This window comes from Myxocyprinus asiaticus, chromosome 19 (genome assembly GCF_019703515.2).
Source record: "Myxocyprinus asiaticus isolate MX2 ecotype Aquarium Trade chromosome 19, UBuf_Myxa_2, whole genome shotgun sequence".
NCBI classification, from domain to species: Eukaryota; Metazoa; Chordata; class Actinopteri; order Cypriniformes; family Catostomidae; genus Myxocyprinus; species Myxocyprinus asiaticus.
The window spans coordinates 45,291,957-45,312,046 of NC_059362.1; the positions used below are offsets into that span (position 1 = coordinate 45,291,957).

Below are 20,090 nucleotides of genomic sequence, written 5' to 3' on the forward strand. Positions count from 1 at the left end.
CTGATTACAATAATTTAAAATGTAATGCATTATACTACATTTTTGACTAAAAATGAGATTACAGTAACTAATTACTTTGTAATTGGATTACACCCAACACTGGTCATAAGCATGAAAACGCTATTGGAATGAAAAACTATTGGTTTATTTATAATGAAGATAATGTATTATGTTGTATAAAGCTTATAATAATTTTTTCTGTGTACAATATAAAACACTGAAATCCGAAAAGTAAAGCATGTTGAATGCATAATGTACATTTTTTAATGTTCTATCATATGTAAAACGTGAGTTCTATTGTTTAAAACTACAGAAGTGCAAAATAACCTTTTTCCCCCACAACAATCAATTTTACCTTGTATTTAACTTTCACTGACGCGTTCTCCAGGGTTCCCACGCATCCTGGAAAACCTGGAATTTTGCAATGTAGTTTTCCAGTCATGGAAAATTGGAAAAATATCTAAATGTCCTGGAAAATTATTATTTGTCCTGGAAAAAATTTTAGTTTAAAACTGTTTGACTGTGTTGCTAACAAGGTTTTTGTTACATGCACAAAAACATGGTAATGATCGGGACTCTGAAATAGGAGTGAAATACACACATTCGTATGGTTTTGTCACTTTGTGTGCATTGTGAAACAACGACAACAGTTAAATGTCATGAACGAATCTCTATCACATACTTTTTCTGCTCATCTCTGTCAAGTCATGTTTATCTGTATAGTGCTTTTCATCTCTGTTTTGCTCAGAAAAAATAGTTTAAGTATTGATATACACTGATCAGCCACAACATTAAAACCACCTGCCTAATATTGTGTAGGTCCCCCTCGTGCCACCAAAACAGCGCCAACCCGCATCTCAGAATAGTATTCAGAGATGATATTCTTCTCACCACAATTGTACAGAGTGGTTATCTGAGTTACCATAGACTTTGTCAGTTCAAACCAGTCTGGCCATTCTCTGTTGACCTCTCTCATCAACAAGGCGTTTCCGTCCACAGAACTGCCGCTCACTGGAGCCGGAGACGCCATTTCGAGAGAGAGAGACGCACTCGGCCACGTTTCATGTGTGTCTGTGTTTGTTTATGTTTGTTTTAAGTTAAGTTTGACATTAAAACTTTGTTTACTGTTCAGCTGGTTTACAGAAATACTCAAACCAGCCCATCTGGCACCAACAATCATGCCACGCTCAAAATAATTTTTTCCCCATTCTGATGGTTTATGTGAACATTAACTGAAGCTCCTGACCCGTATCTGCATGATTTTATGCACTGTTGCCACACGATTGGCTGATTAGATAATCGCATGGATGATTGTTGGTGTCAAAGGAAATTATTTATTGTTAGAACAATAAAACAGCTTTTGTACCTAGTTGATCTATATTTTTTAAGCATGTGGTAATTCCTAAGCAAAAGTGATGATAACTTACTTAAGGTAAGTGGCAAAACATCGGTATCGGCCTATATTTCTTTTTTTTACATAGGTATCGGTATCGGCCAAAGAGCAAATTAATATTGGTGCATTAAATCTCTTCTCAGCACCTTAATAATGTACACCTTGCAAAAGAATTAAACCTCAAATGACCATTTACAACATTTATTGAAATTAAATTCACAGAAAGTGAGAGCACACGGCTGCTGGACCTAAAGGGAAAAATAATTTCTCAACCATATGGAAAAGTCTGGGCTGATCTTAGGTAAGGATTCAGATCATACGAGCACAAGTGTATCAACAGTAAACATGAGATGTTCATCACAGAATATTGTCAGTAGATAGCAGAGATAGGTTGCAGTGGTTTAATGTAAGCATGCAATACGACTCGATAAAATGTGCATAATTCCATGGAATGATCATTTAAATTCATTTATGCCTTTACATGTTTTTGCTTATGTTCAGCCATCAAAAAAACCCTTGAACAATTAAACAGCAATAGGGCCTCTGGATTCAGATAATCAACAAGAACATTTTTGTTATAGCTTTTGTGACATTATTTTCACTTTAACAAACAAAGTAAAACGGGACCAACATGTACACAAAACAAGTTTGCTCTTTACCAAGACGTGTTAAGCTCCGCCATACAGGCACAAGGAATAAATACGATGTGGTTTCTCGGTGGACTGCTCGACGAGGAGTGCCACCTGGTGGTTTTGAGGTCTCATTCAAACAGCAGGTCCTCGTCTGCCTCTTCGCTTAGCATGTTCGTGGGCTCAGCGATCGGGCCCAGTTTAGCCAGGCGCTGCGCTATCTCTTTCTCCGTCCTCTCACGGAGCTGCTTCTTCTTCTCCTGGATCTTTTTAAGCCTGTGACGAGAAAGAAGAATGGATCCATGTTACTGATACTGAATATTCTTAAAACAATTGCATGGAAGCAGGGTGAATATAGCTTTAAATTTTTCATTTCGTTTTTATTTTCAGTTTGTCCTTTCAATTTAGTTTCATTTTGGGGGTTTTTTCACTAGGGATGCATCATATAAAAATTTATTGCAAATTGTAATTGCTCTTTTTTCAGTTCAAAACAACCTAACTCACATTTTACATGTACATACTGTATGTATGAGAGAACATTACAAATTCATATTATGCATATGTTGGGCAATTCCATGGAAATGTCAACCAAATCTTGGAAAAATTAAAATTCTGCTATAGAGTGGTATAATGGATAATGCCGTCCAGACCGCTAGAGGGCGCCGCTTGTTCACACAGTGCTGAATGCAGAAACGCAGCCTTTTAAAGTTTAGTAATCGTGCAAGGCCATATTGCGATTTCAGTTTTAATTCAGTCAATCATGCAGCACTAAAGAATATCATATTGATGTCTCGGAAGTCAAAGTCTGCTGGTTTCAAAGCGCTTTGGATGGTTTCCCTCATCATGTATCTAGTGCCCGACTGATATATCGATCTCGCCGTATACGTTTACTGATATGCACAGATATGAAAACTTTTTTTCAGAACATATATTGCAGAAAACAATGCTTTAGAATTGGTGTCATTACGTAGTTTGTCCAGCAGAGCACGCTCTGACTCCATTGTTTACAGAGCTGACTCTGAACTGACGGTGGCTCTGCAGACAGGGCGGAGTTAAACGATGTGGAGTTGAGCGGTCTCTTCGCGGTTAGTTGCTAACTAGTTTGTGAAATACATACTGGAAAGTTAATAAACAATAACCCCATAATTTTCCCTGTTCAATATAACTAATATAACGTTAAACCTGTCCCTGACAACCATGTCACTCATGTTTATCACATCTGTTTGCTGTTAGCCAGCTATGGTTTGTCAGTGCAGTCAGTAATGTAGCAGATTGAAAGGTAAACATCAGAGGATCTTTTTGCAGCTCATCAGACAACGGTGCAGTGGTGGATTGTGTGTGGTTAGTGTTGATTTCACGCTATGTTATTACCTAGTTGGTGAGATGCAATGCTGGTCCATCTTTTACTTTCCGTGACAAAGAGCTTATAGCTAACTAGCTAATCATGTAGCTACTTTCATTGCTTGTCAGCTGAGTGGAAGCTAATGAGTAAACATGTATTCACCAAACTGTTTTGTTCAGGATTCACAGTTTGGTACCCCCTTCAACTGAACAATTCCGGTCGTTGCATTTATAAAATGTAATATTTAGAAGTCTGGTTTTCCACCGTTGATCGTTTCCCCTGAACTTGTATAGCAGAATACGGTGTAACACCGCTGCCGCTGTTTATCTCTTGACTCGGCAGGTGTAAATGCTTCTTGTTTTACAACCTGCCCCTAACTGACTGGCAGTATTAATATAGTCAGCATTTGACTGATACTAAAAAATACTGATGTTTATTTAGCTATTTATTGTATTTTTTATTTAAGTGGTCAGCAATTGACATACTAACAGTACGGATGTTTGTTAAGCTATTTATTGTATTTTCATTTATTTATTTTCTCAGTGTTCATTTCTAGAATTTGTTGACAATGTATCATAATAATAATAATGTCAAATATTCTTTGATAAAATATTTAAGAATGCAGCCTTCTGAGTACCTTTGCATAGTCATATTGGTGCAAAATCAGTGAACAGGTCTGTTTTCATTCCAGATCAAAAATTAAATATATCGGCCACCATATCAGAATTATCCCCCTCGAAAATCCCATATCGGTCGGGCTCTACATGTATCCTATAGGTAAGTGCTGTTTTCACAGCGGTTTATGGCATTTTTCTGCATTAACGTGAAAACGAGAGAGAATACAAATTAAATATTACATGTTCTTAGGAGTGCCAACCCTTCTACATATTGTGGCTATTATTATTTATTTTTACAAAGTGTGTTAATAATTAATCATATCGGTGTTTTCATGCTTATAACCGATATGCCGATGGTTTTAATTTGGTCAATAATTGGCCGATAAACATCGGCAGCTGATGTTTTTTTTTTTTTTTTTTTTTTTCCCTCTACGACTTAGATCTCACCTGTAGAATTCCTCTCGCTCCCGTTCGTCCAGCTCTGTAATGATGTACGTTAGTGTACGCTCGATCCGGGGAATAATCACTGAAAGGAACAACAGAGAAAAAAATCAACATAAAGCAACAGATTGGTCAGTTTAAAAACAGTCCTGACTATTTTATTCTCGAACAGAGATCTCACCATGCTCAATGGCGTTTACACGGCGATTTGTGATCTTGATCGCTTCGTCCAACGTCACAAAGGAGGTCTGCCCATTAATAAATCGCAAAAAAGATATTGATGAACTTGTGTTAAAGACACTCGTTTTTGCTCTGAGACTATATTGATGTGGTTGAGTGAATTTGCAGCCTCAAACTGTTTACTTCTATGAATCTATTTCTAATGTATTATTTGCACCATAACTCAAGAATGTTCACGTAAATCTCTTTTCTGCCATTTTCACATATTAAAGTGTTTAATTAAAAAAAACGCAACATGTCGGTAAATATTCCTGTTTATTATGTTGGTGCATATGGTGAAATGATGGTTTCTTTGAAGACAAAAAAAAAATGGCAAAGATATACAGACTTAGCAGTTAAGCTGATTGGTAATTCTTGATGTAATATATAGTATTAGATATTACCTGCAATGAGGCCAACTCCACCAGCAGCTCGACAGCTTTAGCGTAGTTCCTCTTCAGCCGAGACAGCTGCTCTCCACCTCTGGCCAGACCAGTTAGTTCATAACCTAAAGAAACAAAATAAATAAAACTTAAAATCCATCAAATTGAAATGATGATGATGTGTTGAGATCAAAGGAACTTCAATAGCAGACATTTTCATATACCTTTGATATTCAAAACATCAAATGAATGAAACGCTTACTGTCTCCGCCCTCCTGGTAATGCTCAAACACAGGTAAAGTAACACCTGAGAATGAACACAAGTAAAAGTCATGATAAAGTTGTCAAATATAAAAAGAAAACTGTCAATCCTCTATTAAAAATAATCAAGCTGGCAAACCCGCAACATTGTCCTTCTTTGCTCTGACCTTCACCTGAGCCTTGTTTACATTCTGAATGACTGTAGTACTGATGGGAACAGAATTCAAATTAGGCATTTGATGATATCTGGTACTAGAATATTTCTCTAATGCATGAACGTTATGAGAAACATTTATAATATTTACTCTACCTAAAGTCACCAGCAGCAAATTTGGCCTCAGCTAATGAAAAGGCGGCTTCTCGCATCACCTCACCCATCAATGTCTTAGTCTGAAAGATCAAAGAATTTCATTCATTTAGTAATGCATGAACATATTAATTGATGAACTACATCAGTAAATACCAAATATGTACATGACTGGCATATTACATAATTATAATGTATGCACATAATTAATAATTGCACTTTAACTATGAAAACAGCTTAAATAAAAATATTAAATAAAATCATAGGTTTTACCTCAATGATTTTTCTAAGAATTTGTCGGAATCGCATAGAAAGAGCATCAGCTTTCTTCTTCAGCAAACTCCTGCCGGTTTGAGCTCCTTTCAGACGAGCTTTCATAATGCTCTGAGCCCTTAAATTAAAAAGAAAAAAATGAATAAACATAGCCTATATTAGAGGTAGACTGATATATCGGTTTTACCGATTAATCGGTGCCGATAGTTGCTTTTTAGAACTATCGGTTATCGGCAAAAATCAATGCCGATAGTTTATTTATTCCTCTGTGTTCCTCTGATAATTACATTTTTTAAATTGAAGCGAGGGCATTAAAAGAAAAATGCGACTATATGGAAACGTCCCTTGTCAGCAAACACATCGTGTCTCTAACTTCATATATTATGAATAAAAATAATAATATATAGGCTATAAAAATCTTAATTTGGTAAATATTAAATATAGAGCATTGTAATGGAGCCAAGTCTCTGTCATTTCAAAATAAGAGTCCCTGGTGTATTTAAGGCTTGTTTAGTGTTAAAAATCCCACGTTATGCACCCAATCTTCTTTTTTTACGCTTATTATTAAGATTTTTTTTTTTTTTTAAAAAAGCTACATCTGGGATTGCATTTATTTTGGACTCTGGCCTCTATATCTGTGCTGACTAAGAAAATGTAACATTCTATGAATCGATTTTAAAAATTATCGGCCGATTAATCAGTTATCTGCCTTTTCCACCACCTTAGTTATCGGTATCTGCAAAATCCACTATCGGTCAACCTCTAGTCTATTTATATAAAATACAATAAAATTCGGGGCGTCAATTTATCGCATTATATAAAAAGTAGTGTCAAACAAATCTTGTCCTCGGACCGTAATATGGAATATTCCTACCATCGGATAGAGGTCTGCAACCCAACCCAGGCCCAAAGGGACCTGAGAACCCGACGGGTTTCGGGCTGGGTTCAGGTCAGTTTTTAGAGTAGGGTTCGGGTTTGTAATTTATGAAAAAATAAATTGGCTTACCGAACTTGTTTCGCGCACGCCCTCTCACTCACAGATGCGTGAACGGACGAGTTAGGGGCCGTTTACACCGAACGTATTTTTGTGCACGTCTGTTCTGTTTTCCTATTGTTTAAACGTGCTGGACAAATGTCTTTGACGTTTGCACTGCGTCTCGCTTTTTCTTCAGTGTCTCACGCAGGACCGGCATATTTTAAACACAATGTCAAGTTAAAAAGCACTTTCAAAAACGCATGTTGAGACCCTTGCACTATGTTTCATTCTTTGCGCTGCGTTTAGATTGTTTTTAGTGGAAGTGTCACAAAGATTCAACGTTCTGAACAAGTTCAGGCTGTATAGAGGGGACTGTTGCATTGTTTCATATTATTCCAGATTGTTTTGCACCAAGTGAAGTTTCAGTGCATATACGGTAAGGCAATGCTTTTTTCCCCTTCTGCTCTAGTGTACTAAGGGGCTGCTGTGCCTTGTTAAAACTGTGCATGTTAACTGTTTCAGTACTGTTATGAATGTTGCCTATATGCTTACATAACAGTCTATTGCAACAGTACTTGCTAGGAGAAGAAATTAGATAGTAAGTGATTTCGGGTTCGGGTCGGGCTTAAAATCTGATGGGGCGGGCCACACGGTCTCGGGTATGGGTCGGGTTTAATTTTAAGGCCCATGCAGACCTCTACCATCTGAGCAATTTAAGCTTGAAGTACTACCTGTTTTCAGCAGGGGGCAGCACGCGAAACTTCAGCTGTATAGGCAACACACAGCTTATACAGAGAACAAACCGCACTCAGTCTTGCTTGACACTAGCAACAGCACAAGATGAGAACACGTTCTTGCGTTCAAACACAGCTGGATGGAGCACAATTCCGAATGCAGGGATCTCGAGACATGTTTTTCTAAGTTTCAAACATTGTTTAACTTGACATAGCAACCTAAAAACACATGATGTGACGCTACCAAAGTGAGGCAATCCAAAAGTGTCCTGTAGATTGATGCGTCCTAAGAAAAGCCCTTTTAATAAATCTATCTTGTACTGATTGACAAATTCAGTAGCAAAATGGATTGCTGTGAACTGTAGGCAAATGACAGGCTAATGATCAATAATATTAAAATATGCTGCCTTTGAAAAGCCACTTTTTGTATTGTCTTATGCTACAATAATAAAATGCATTTTAACTAGAGCTGTCAGAATTAACGAGTTAACGCATGTGATTCATTCAAAAAGTTTAATGCGTACATTTTTCTTAATCGCGATTAACGCATTTATCGTTAATACAGCATAAACACTGGTGTGAAGGGCGGAACCTTTGTAATGTGTCCACCCGGAGTCATTACACTGACGCACACGCCACAGCGCCAGAGCCCTTCTACCAAGGAGAGCCTACAAGCTTAGCATAAAGCATAATGCGGCGGTGCCATAGACATTCTATGGGCGGTTCTGTCGTAACACGTTAGTTTACCATTACGCTCTATCCTATGATAGCGCTGCGGAGGTTGTTAACTCAATAAATAAAAGAATCTCTGACAGCACTTCCCTATCAGTGATAAAATGATGGAGAAAAGAGCTCTTAACACTATTTGATGTACAAAACAAGCACAGATGGGATAAGTATTTTTCAGCCTATGTAAGGCACGTTTTAATTACCACAGAAGCACATCAAATCTTCACTATCACCTAAACGCAGAACCTATGTGGGGACTAGTTCTTTCAATTAGTCAAACTCCCACTTAGACTTTGGGAAACGTTTAATGTTACTTGAATTGGTGCTATTTTAGTGCATTGTCTTTATGTTGTGGAAGGCTTTGTTTGGAAAAATGCTAATAAAGCATTATATTGCTACATGTTGTTTTGTTTTCTTTCCTAAGATGGAAATAAATGAATTTTGACAAGAAAATAAGTATATATAGTCAAATTTAAGTACTTTTAAAATCTGCGATTAATCGTGATTAATTACAATTATACGATTAATCGAATTATTCTATTTACAATATACATTTAATTTATAATTATTTAAATATAACTATTTATAATTATTTAATCATTATATGTTGAATTATTTTCATTTGAGGGGCTTTCTCAGCAAATATTTATATTTGTGATTAATTGCGATTAATTCGATGATTTAACTCTTTACCTTGGGTCTTTAGTGACCCGGGACCTCATTCCACCCCTGTACCTTATCCATTTTTTGAGGTTCTGCCCACACCACACCTCTTTAGTATTCCTCAACCTTTCTCTTATGAATAATGTAACACACACACACACAAAAAAAGCTAAATTGCTAATTGCTGAACGCCAAACACTGCTTAATTACCAAAAGTGTATAGGGTCATTAAAGACCGAGATATGTAATAGTGTGTTTGTACACTTCCATAAATCACATTTTCATGATTATTTCATATCTATATAAGTTTACTATCACAGGATATCTATTTCTTTGTTTATTACAAGACAAATAAGTACTATTAATCATACAAATGACTACTATATCACGTTGATTTTCTATGTGACAATGGTGAATTATCATTAGTCTATATGCGTGAATACACATACATAATATACATGCTTTTTCTTAATCAAGGTGGCGCTGATGTTTCAGTGATTGACTTGATTTACATTTGACATTGCTATTTGATGAAGAAACAACATGGAAGTAAACTATAGCAAGTGTAACACATGAACATTATGATATGGCTATTGTCATTTGGGTGTACTACTGAAATTATGTAAGTTGTGCATTTATTTAGACTCAATAAGTGCCTGAGAAAATACATATGTGTATCTTATGTGTTGTGTGTAGCTCAATATGTGTTTGACAGTCAGTTACTGTACGTCTCATGAAATGTTTGTGTGAAAGTGATAAATCCTGTTCTAGATTTGTTGCATTATCTCTTTGATGTATGAAAAATAAATATATCAGAATATATTTTATTATTTCTTAATTTGACACTATCTAGGCATTTTGTAGATCAATTTGTGATCCGTGCCGGGTTGCTAAAGACCCGAGTATGTAATGATGTTAGGCGAAATACCCATGCATTTAAGGGTTAATTGGCATATCATGTAATTAATTTGATTAAAAATTGTATTCGATTGAAAGGCCCAATTAAAATATACAAATCTTTCTCCATTTCCTAATAACAGCTATTCGTACAAATGCCTTGCCAGCATCTTTATTTCTCAAATAAATTTGTATTATGCACGAATGATTCACATTAGTTTATCTTATCATTATATTTTATTGATTTTAAATTTCGTTCAATATTCTCTTATAAATTTCAGCAGACTGACAAGCAATGAAGAGCTCACATGACAATGAATAATGTCTCTTCCTTTATGAGTGGATTTGAAATTATTGTGCAATTTAATTTCACTTGATGTATATGGAAAAAAAAAACGACTAAAACTTATCAAAAAAAGATATATATTATTCTACAGACTAAAAGTATTTGCATTGTAAAAAATGTTATGTTGATATATACAATAACCACCAGACATCACAAGGCATTAGACTACTTAAAATAATCCAGATATATAATTAGAATAGTTACTATAGGGAATTACTGCTGCTTTATATTTAAAAGATATATTTAATATATTTAATAGTCTCCAAACCATTAAAACGTTCTTTGTTTGAGCTTTGAAATTATAACTACTCTTTAAACCAACAAACCACTCAAATGTGTGAATATCGAATGCAAACATTGTCCTTTCTTGCAAATAAAGGAATTTAATTTTTCTGATTAGTTTGACTCGAAGTACTCACATTCTAGAAGGAAATATGTCGATCCGTTCTTTTCCAGACATATTCACTCGTTTAGTTAAACACTGAATCAAACGATGTGCTTTATTGTTAAAATGGAAAAACCAAACGTTTTGAAATGGGGTCAATTTATTTTAAATCGCAATTAAATTACAATAACATCGGTGTGACCGTCATTTCGAGCTGCAGGACTCAGGACTTGATCAGCTGACTGCAGGAGCACGTGACCCCCTCCGGCGCTTGAGAGTTGGTCGCGTCACTTCCGAAGATATATGACGTCACATTTCAAAATAAAGGTACACCATCAAATCAAGTTTTTTTTATTTATTTTTTATTTATTTATTTTTTTGTCATTGTACAAGTACTTTATCTTCCACAAGTTGTTGCATCAAATTAAATAGAGAAATAAAGATGAGAAAAAAGTAGACAGAAAAATAATTAAAAATAAGACTATATTAAAGCGTATGTGTAAATATGAATATATGACCTTTTGTATAAAGGAGTTATCATAGTCACCAAAGTGCTAACATTTAATTAGTGACCTAGAAATTGTTGATTTTTACAAAAATAAAAACCAAAGTTATTACGTGAGATTCTGCATTATTTATTGGTCACAAATCAGACAACTTTGGAGTTCATGCCAGTTTGATGACATGATGGGCACATACCAAATACTAAGAAACTGAAATTGTTGATAATATAATGTCTATAATCAATACACATAATATTATCAACCCCCAGAATCAATGACATTATCACATTTATTTTCATACAAAGTAATTATTTATCATTTCAGATTTGTTCAAGGTGATTAAATAATTTTTTTATATATAATAATAATAATAATAAATGTCCAATAAGTGTAAGGATAGTATTTGGGGTAAAAGTCCCCATTGCAGGTGCTAAAGCCCCCCATAATACACATTGATTTTCTTAAATGGGGCGAATAGATTTGTTATAAAGAAAGTTTAAATTGGGCTCACATTGACTGATCCAATCACAATGGAGATTAATGTGTTTATAGAATACTTGAGATGTTATGAAATGCCAAATGTGATTGAAATTAACAGAAAATGTTTAACCCTTTTCTGAATTTGTTGTTTTGAATAAACATTATCTTAATTTGGTGCTCAAAAAAAGCATCTTGCTGTCTCAAAAATATTTGCCTAAGTTGACCCTATAACTATTGCCCCGTTATGTACACTATATCACTTTAACCTGCTTTTAATGTTATTTAGTGGTGAAAAAAAAAAAAAAACTAGCGAGGAAACTGACCTCTGGTTCTACGATATATGTACATAATCCAATATTATTAGCGGCTTGAGCAAAAACCGATCGGCATACGTAATTTTTTGGCCTCTTCCCCTGTTTCATTTTGCATGTAAACTTTACCGCCGTTATGATCGGCTTATAACGTGCGCAAGCATTGTGCTCATACCCGTTTACATTTCAACGTCAAAAGCGGAGAATAATAAACATCATGTAATCGCGAGTTTCTTACGTTGTAAGGTTTTTGAACAAGCTTGTTTTTGTTACTTTTGAGCGTCTTGCTCAGTGTCATGCTCCCTGTCGTCTGGGAGTGGCTGGCTGTAAAATGCAACTTTGTTGCTGCTATGTTTCTGCGTCACAAATTCACCGATTGTGATGTCGGCGTAAATTAAATGACATGTTTGATGTACTGTAGCGCCAGGACATGATGCCATTGCTTAACAAATTCGACAATCTACTTGGCATATATACAGTATATATGATGCTCAATCCATGTATGAAACACAGTAGCTTTGAAAGCAATTTCAAAAAGTTTTGGTGCAAAAAAAAGGGCAAAAAGTGGTGGGGACATGTCCCACCAGTCCCACCCGTAAATGACGCCCCTGTAGTACATTAATGTGTTGTCAGGCCAATTAAACAGCTTTTAGACTATTTCAGAACATAAACAAATTCAGAATGTCAGTTGAAAACACTTATGCTTTCTCATGGAATCACTTTTTAAATATTTTATAAATTCCTAAAAATGTATCATTTATATTTCTCTAATAAATAAAAATGCATAAGCTGTTGAGCTGAGTGACTTTTCTTTTGAATTTCCTCTTGTTTGTGCTCGTTGCTGCTGGCTTCACTCTTTCCTGTGTAGCTGAATCAATGGCCCTCTAGCACCCGCAGAAAACTGCAGTTTACAGTCATTTAAAGAGTTTTAAGTCAGCCTTTTTGTGACACCTGTCAGGTGAGATTGAGTTCGCTATAGGTCCGCGGTACTTTTACTCATATTCCGTTCATATTTGGGATGATAGGATGGCTGCTGCAGTACAGCATGTGTGCCGCATGGACTCTGATGTACTGCTGCTGTTCTCTATGGATTTACTACAGTAATGTGTGTCGACCAGAATAGGTAGAGATGAAGACAGACATGGACAGATAGATAGCTAGATAGATAGATAGTGTGCAACACTATGTAGTTTATGTTCTATGGACATTATACAACCCATACAGAAATCTGAGATATTAAAATATATGCAAAACACATATGTCAAATATATGTCCCTATATGGTTTTCATAAGGCACATACTTCTACATATATGCAATAATATGTAAGTTTGTAGTATTGTGAAATATATATGTTACATACAACATATATTCACAAATACTAGTGGAATTTGAAAATGAATATATATGCATATATACATTACTGTGCAAAAGTCTTAGGCACATAAGATTTTTCACAAAAGCATTTGTCTTAAGATGGTTATTTATATCTTCAGCTTTAGTGTGTCAATAGGAAATATAAATGTTAGACTCCCAAACATTACTTTTGCAAATAGAAAAGATTAGAAGAACAGGGAGCCCTGCAACAGATGTCATGGCCCCCACAAATCCCCCCATTGAACATCATGTCAGTCTGAGATTACATAAAGAGACAGAAGTAATTGAGACAGACTAAATAGATAGAAGAACTGTGACGAATTCTCCAAGAAGCTTGAAACATCCTATCTGCCAACAACCAAGAAAAACTGTGTCCAGGTGTATCTAGGAGAATTGGTGCTGTTTTAAAGGCAAAGGTGGTCACACCAAATATTGATTTAGCTTTTTGATGTTTACTGGACTTTTTATGACATTAAGTGATAAATGAAAACTATTTATGGCATTATTTTTGAAGACATCCTCACTATGCAACATTTTGCAACAATCACAAGTGCCTAAAACTTTTGCACAGTACTGTATGTATATATATACACACACATACATACATAATGTATTTTTATATACAGTTTATATATGGCTATTTATGAGATTTCTGTAGATATAAAGTCATGGTTATGGCTCATATCATGAACCCTAACAATTATGGAAGAAATAAATAGGGGAACATGATGCCACCCAAATCCTGTTATTTCTTTGCTCACTGTGTTTTTACAATGATCTGAGTGAATATGACGAGCCCTGATCGCTGCCGTTTTATTCCATGTAGAGATGCCGGGCCTCAGCTGTAGGTTTTACCAGCACCGCTTCCCGGAAGTGGAGGACGTGGTGATGGTGAATGTACGCTCGATCGCTGAGATGGGCGCGTATGTCAGTCTGCTGGAGTATAACAACATCGAGGGAATGATCCTGCTGAGCGAGCTGTCCCGCAGGCGCATCCGCTCCATCAACAAACTCATCCGCATTGGACGCAATGAATGCGTGGTGGTCATCAGAGTGGACAAAGAGAAGGGTGAGTGGGGCTCACCGGCATTGTGTGACTTAATCTAACCCTAACCCAACAAAAATGAAAAGAGTGTAAATCTGACTTGCCGATATTTTTGGGAGGAAAATTGCTGAGAAATTGGAAAGCAACTATTTTTGGGGACATCCTCAATGGTTCATAAAGGAGACTAAATAATGTGGTAATATTTTATTTTAGGTTTAAACTTTAGAAATTTTAATGTATAATTTATAATTACTATAATAATAACACTTATTATATACTATTAACTTATTAGTTTTAGTCTAATATAATAATTATAATTTTTCAGGATACATTGATTTGTCCAAGAGAAGAGTCTCTCCGGAAGAAGCCATCAAGTGCGAGGATAAATTCACCAAATCTAAAACCGTAAGTTGCTGGGTTTATGCTTTAATAATGCAATACAGACACAACATAACATTAACCCTATAACACTGTGTGTATCAAATATGATACACAACGTTTGACGGCTCCTGTTTCATTCTCTGTTCAAGCTGACAAGCCAAAAAAACTTATGGTATGTAAGTTTCACGTTTATGGCACCATCTAGTGGTTATTTGTGGAAAAAGTGGTTTCATTGTTTATATCGATCTATTTAAACTGGCGGCAGACTTGCATGAGAAGTGACTCTTATGTTGGGATAAATTACAGCTAATTTTAATAATGTAAAAATGACTAATGATTATATTGTTACTGATATTTTAAAATGAGTATTTGCTGAATATGAGCAACTCGTGTTTGGTTAAAATTTTATATATTATTTTATTGAAAAAGCATGTTGAAATTCATGTATCAAATATGATACAATAGATTTTTGAGACATATCCACAATTACATTTCATTCATGCCCACCACAAAAAAAACAAAAAAAATCACAGAGCTTTGAAAATTCTGACATATCCATTTTATAAGATATATTTAAAGTGTGAACTAATATTTCTGTGTATTTTCATTATAAAGATCTCATTATTTTACACTACAAGCTATTATGATGTCATCTCACCATAAGTTCCTGAGTCCCAGCGAAAAAAGTTTTACAGTTTCCCTTTTTTAAATGTCAATATAGTGTCTGGTGCATAACATACATATGATAAAAATTGTGTATCGAAAAAAGAATATTTTATTCATATTGCATTTGATGTGCTGAATTTAACTGTGATACATTTCACATTCTCAATCTTCCAGCTTATCGTAGAATTATAATGTGTAAATTTTCATCACTCGTCCTGTGGTGGTTGTTCTGTTGTAGGTGTACAGTATTCTTCGGCATGTTGCTGAAGTATTGGAATACACAAAGGACGAGCAGTTGGAGAGTTTGTTCCAGCGTACCGCCTGGGTGTTTGATGAGAAGTACAAGAAACCTGGATACGGGGCCTACGACGTCTTCAAACAAGCGGTCTCGTAAGTATTAAACCAAAGCATTATCCACAGAGCAAGCTGTTAAACTGAACAGGATTTTCAGTTTTTGTTTTTTTGGTGCAGCGATCCCTCCATGCTTGACGGGTTGGATCTGACAGAGGAAGAGAGAGGTGTGCTCATCGACAACATCAACAGACGACTGACTCCACAGGCTGTCAAAATAAGAGCGGGTATTTATAACACCTCTTAATATCACGACTGAGAAAACTCTTAACAAATACAGTTTAATGTCAAAATGAAAAAAAATAAAACATTGTGAAGACAAAATTACTCTACAGCTCTGAAATGAATTTTAATTGCTGCTGATGTAACCAAGACCGTGTGGGCGGGGAAAAATATTATCCAATAATATCGTGTCTTCTTAACATGTTTCATCCCCCACCCAATCAAATCCTGACCCTACATTATTTCCCTAAATATTCTGTTTCACTTGGAAAGACAGGAAGTTAATGTGGTCTTTTAACTGAAAATTAAGCCACGCATGTTTGCGTTATCATTTAGAATGATTGTGATTTTGGTTTTCTGCATTTTGTGAGTTTCCACTTAATTCCTGTCCAACAGACATTGAGGTGGCGTGTTATGGTTATGAAGGCATTGATGCCGTCAAAGAAGCTTTAAGGGCGGGACTTGGCTGCTCCACAGAGGTCATGCCAATCAAGGTATGATGTGTGCTTCCTCTTTATACTGATGTCTGTATGTATTATTTCCTGTTTGGCAGGTTCTGTAATTAATTACAACTGCAAATGTTTCTCTTTTAGATAAACCTAATTGCACCACCACGATACGTCATGACCACAACGACTCTGGAGCGCACAGAAGGTCTGTCGATACTCAATCAGGCCATGTTCGCCATAAAGGAGAAGATCGAAGAGAAACGAGGAGTCTTCAATGTCCAGATGGAGGTGAGATTGGAAACTGTGATGCTACTCTTGTTGTTTATTCAATTATTAGAGCACAATAAATAAGGTTTACTAAACTGCACAGGATAAACTTGCCATTTAAGTAACTGTGCATCATTTTACATTAGTACTTTACTACTCACTCAAAATACAGGATCATTTATCTACCAACATTTCGGCTATCGTACCTTGAAAAAGGCTATTAGCCGAAAAGTTGGTAAATATATGAGCCAGTATTTTGAGTTGTGCAGTTATAGATTTTTTCCTCTATACATTTGTGCCATAACTTGCACCTCTGAATTTAAGGTTTGCATTTACTTAAGTATCTTCAAATTTGTAAAGTAAATCATAAACTCAAAATTATGACTTTTATTACCATAGTTTTCATTTTCCTGTATTCTCACTATGGGTTCACTAAGAATATCATGGTTAAAATATGGTTACTGTAGTAAAATCATGGTAAATTTATTGCGAGGGAACGCAAATTGCAAAGGAACGCTGAACTTATTGCAAGGGCACGCAAATGATTGCAAGGGAGCACTGAACTTATTGCGAGGGAACACAGAAGTCATTGCGAAGGAACGCTGAATTTATTGCGAATGCACGCAAATTATTGCAAGGGAACACAGAAGTCATTGCAAAGGAACGCTGAACTTATTGCAAGGGAGCGCAGAACTTATTGCGAGGGAGCGCTGAACTTCTTGCGAAGGAACGCAGACGTCATTGCGAGGGAACACTGAACTTAGTGCAAGGGAACGCATAAGTCATTGCGAAGGAACACTGAACTTATTGCGAGGGAACACAAGTCATTGTGAGGGCATGAAAATGAATTTAAGGTACTTTTAAAAGATAGTGTTTTATCCTCTTGTGAACTGATTTTTTTCTATATTGTACTGTTGTTATTATTGTAAATTGTTTTTTATGCTACTTGTTGCTGCCCTCTTGGCTAAGTCACACTTGTAAAAGAGATTTTAATCTAAATGAGTTTTTAACCTGGTTAAATAAAGGAAAAGAAAATAAAACTTATTGTGATGGAGCGCTGAACTTATTGCGAGGGCATACAGTGAGGGAATGCAAACAGTTCCTCCTAGGGTCAGTTCCAAAATCCACCAGTTTAGAATAAATGTTTTGGAAAACAATTTAAATTCAGAAATTTTTTGTTCAACAATCTTTAAAAAAATAAAATTTTGGCCATTACAAAATATCAGTCGACCACTGAAAACAATAGTCTTGAATAATTAAGTAATATGTAATCTATTATGTTTAAACAAAATATCTGAAATTTAAGTAACTGCTCCTACAAAAAAAACGTCCTCACACTTTCAACTGCTTTTATTTTCAGCAAACTTAGTTGTTGAATCTTTTTATGTTCATACAAATATTTACACATGTTAAGACATAAACTGAACAAGTTTCACAGACATGTGACTAACAGAAATGGAATAATGTGTCCCTGAACAAAGAGGGGGTCAAAATCAAAAGTAACAGTCAGTATCTGGTGTGACCACCAGCTGCATTAAGTACTGCAGTGCATCTCCTCCTCATGGACTGCACCAGATTTGTCAGTTTTTGCTGTGAGATGTTACCCCACTCTTCCACCAAGGCACTTGCAAGTTCACGGACATTTCTGGGGGGAATGGCCCTAGCCCTCACCCTCTGATCCAACAGGTCCCAGATGTGCTCAATGGGATTGAGATCCGGGCTCTTCGCTGGCCATGGCAGAACACTGACATTCCTGTCTTGCAGGATTTCACCCACAGAATGAGCAGTATGGCTGGTGGCATTGTCATGCTGGCGGGTCATGTCAGGATGAGCCTGCAGGAAGGGTACCACATGAGGGAGGAGGATGTCTTCCCTGTAACGCACAGCGTTGAGATTGCCTGCAATGACAACAAGCTCAGTCCGATGATACTGTGACACACCACGACGGACCCTCTACCTCCAAACCGATCCCGCTCCAGAGTACAGGCCTCGGTGTAACGCTCATTCCTTCGACGATAAATAGAGTCCGACCATCACCCCTGATGAGACAAAACCGCGACTCGTCAGAGCACTTTTTGCCAGTCCTGTCTGGTCCAGTGAAGGTGGGTTTGTGCCCATAGGCGACGTTGTTGCCGGTGATGTCTGGTAAGGACCTGCCTTACAACAGGCCTACAAGCCCTCAGTTCAGCCTCTCTCAGCCTATTGCAGACAGTCTGAGCATTGATGGAGGGATTGTGCATTCCTGGTGTAACTCGGGCAGATGTTGTTGGCATCCTGTACCTGTCCTGTGCAGGTGTTGTTACACGTGGTCTGCCACTTCGAGGACGATCAGCTGTCCTTCCTGTCTCCCTGTAGTGCTGTCTTAGGCGTCTCACAGTACGGACATTGCAATTTATTTCCCTGGACACATCTGCAGTCCTCATGCCTCCATGCAGCATGTCTAAAGCACGTTCACGCAGATGAGCAGGGACCCTGGGCATCTTTCTTTTGGTGTTTTTCAGAGTCAGTATAAAGGTGACCTTAACTGCCTACCGTCTGTAAGCTGTTAGTGTCTTAACGACCGTTCCACAGGTGCATGCTCATTGTTTATGGTTCATTGAACAAGCATGGAAAACATTGTTTAAATACTTTACAATAAAGATATGTTTGGATTATTCTGTTTGGAAAGTTATTTGGATTTTTACAAGATTATCTTTAAAATACAGTGTCCTGAAAAAGGGACATTTCTTTTTCGTTTGTGTATTGCCTGTGAACACATTCTTGTTCCTGAATATTTCTTAGCCTAAAGTGGTGACGGACACAGATGAAACAGAACTGCAGCGGCAGCTGGAACGTTTGGAGCGAGAGAATGCAGAGGTGGACGGTGATGATGATGCTGAAGAGATGGAGGCCAAAGCAGAAGACTAAAAGATGGGAAAAACTGGACTAGATGTCTACAACTCCTTCAGCTGAAAGTTGTACTTTGGAAAATAAATAGATTCATATTAACTTATTTTGTATGGTAGCAATCATACTGCCTTCAAAAGAACAAAATCTGCAGCAAGTTAACATTTCCAAAAAATATTGACAACAGTGACAGTGTGTTATAGCTCCTTGTTGTGCAAATGATTTCCTGAACAGGTGGCCTTTCTTAAAACCTGTCATCACGTAAGCAACTACGATCTATATTAAGCCCATTCAACAGTGCAGAGTAAAGTTTCTGTAAATTACAACTTGTGTTTATCTCTACTTCAAGCTACTAGTAAAATCCTGGAAGGTTATAAAGTCACTGGGTGTTTTGTATTATTTCACATCTATTCTCATTAATTGAACCAATTGTACTAACACCATGTTTAAAAAGATTATGAATTTAAATGACTTCTGACTGACACATCAAAAACAGCTTGTGATGTTCAGCCTTCTAATTTACATCTACTTTGGTTTCCTGTGGAGGCATGGTGTTATA

General features: G+C 36.4%; 2 protein-coding genes across 2 annotated transcripts; one reads left to right on the forward strand and one right to left on the reverse strand.

Moving 5' to 3' along the window:
* Positions 1–1,578: 1,578 nt before the first annotated feature.
* LOC127409733 (V-type proton ATPase subunit D) lies at positions 1,579–10,846 on the reverse strand. Its single transcript, XM_051644493.1, has 9 exons — positions 10,630–10,846; positions 5,866–5,983; positions 5,596–5,675; positions 5,425–5,492; positions 5,287–5,331; positions 5,046–5,149; positions 4,604–4,670; positions 4,429–4,507; positions 1,579–2,298 (listed from the first exon to the last, which is right to left on the reverse strand). Exons 1-9 carry the CDS (start codon positions 10,668–10,670, stop codon positions 2,154–2,156), a joined length of 747 nt encoding a protein of 248 aa, XP_051500453.1. The 5' UTR covers positions 10,671–10,846; the 3' UTR covers positions 1,579–2,153.
* Positions 10,847–12,731: 1,885 nt separating this feature from the next.
* LOC127409719 (eukaryotic translation initiation factor 2 subunit 1-like) lies at positions 12,732–19,913 on the forward strand. Its single transcript, XM_051644473.1, has 8 exons — positions 12,732–12,847; positions 14,091–14,333; positions 14,635–14,714; positions 15,595–15,746; positions 15,828–15,934; positions 16,326–16,423; positions 16,523–16,666; positions 19,427–19,913. The coding sequence occupies exons 2-8, from the start codon at positions 14,093–14,095 to the stop codon at positions 19,550–19,552; spliced, it is 948 nt and encodes a 315-aa protein (XP_051500433.1). The 5' UTR covers positions 12,732–12,847; positions 14,091–14,092; the 3' UTR covers positions 19,553–19,913.
* Positions 19,914–20,090: the final 177 nt, after the last annotated feature.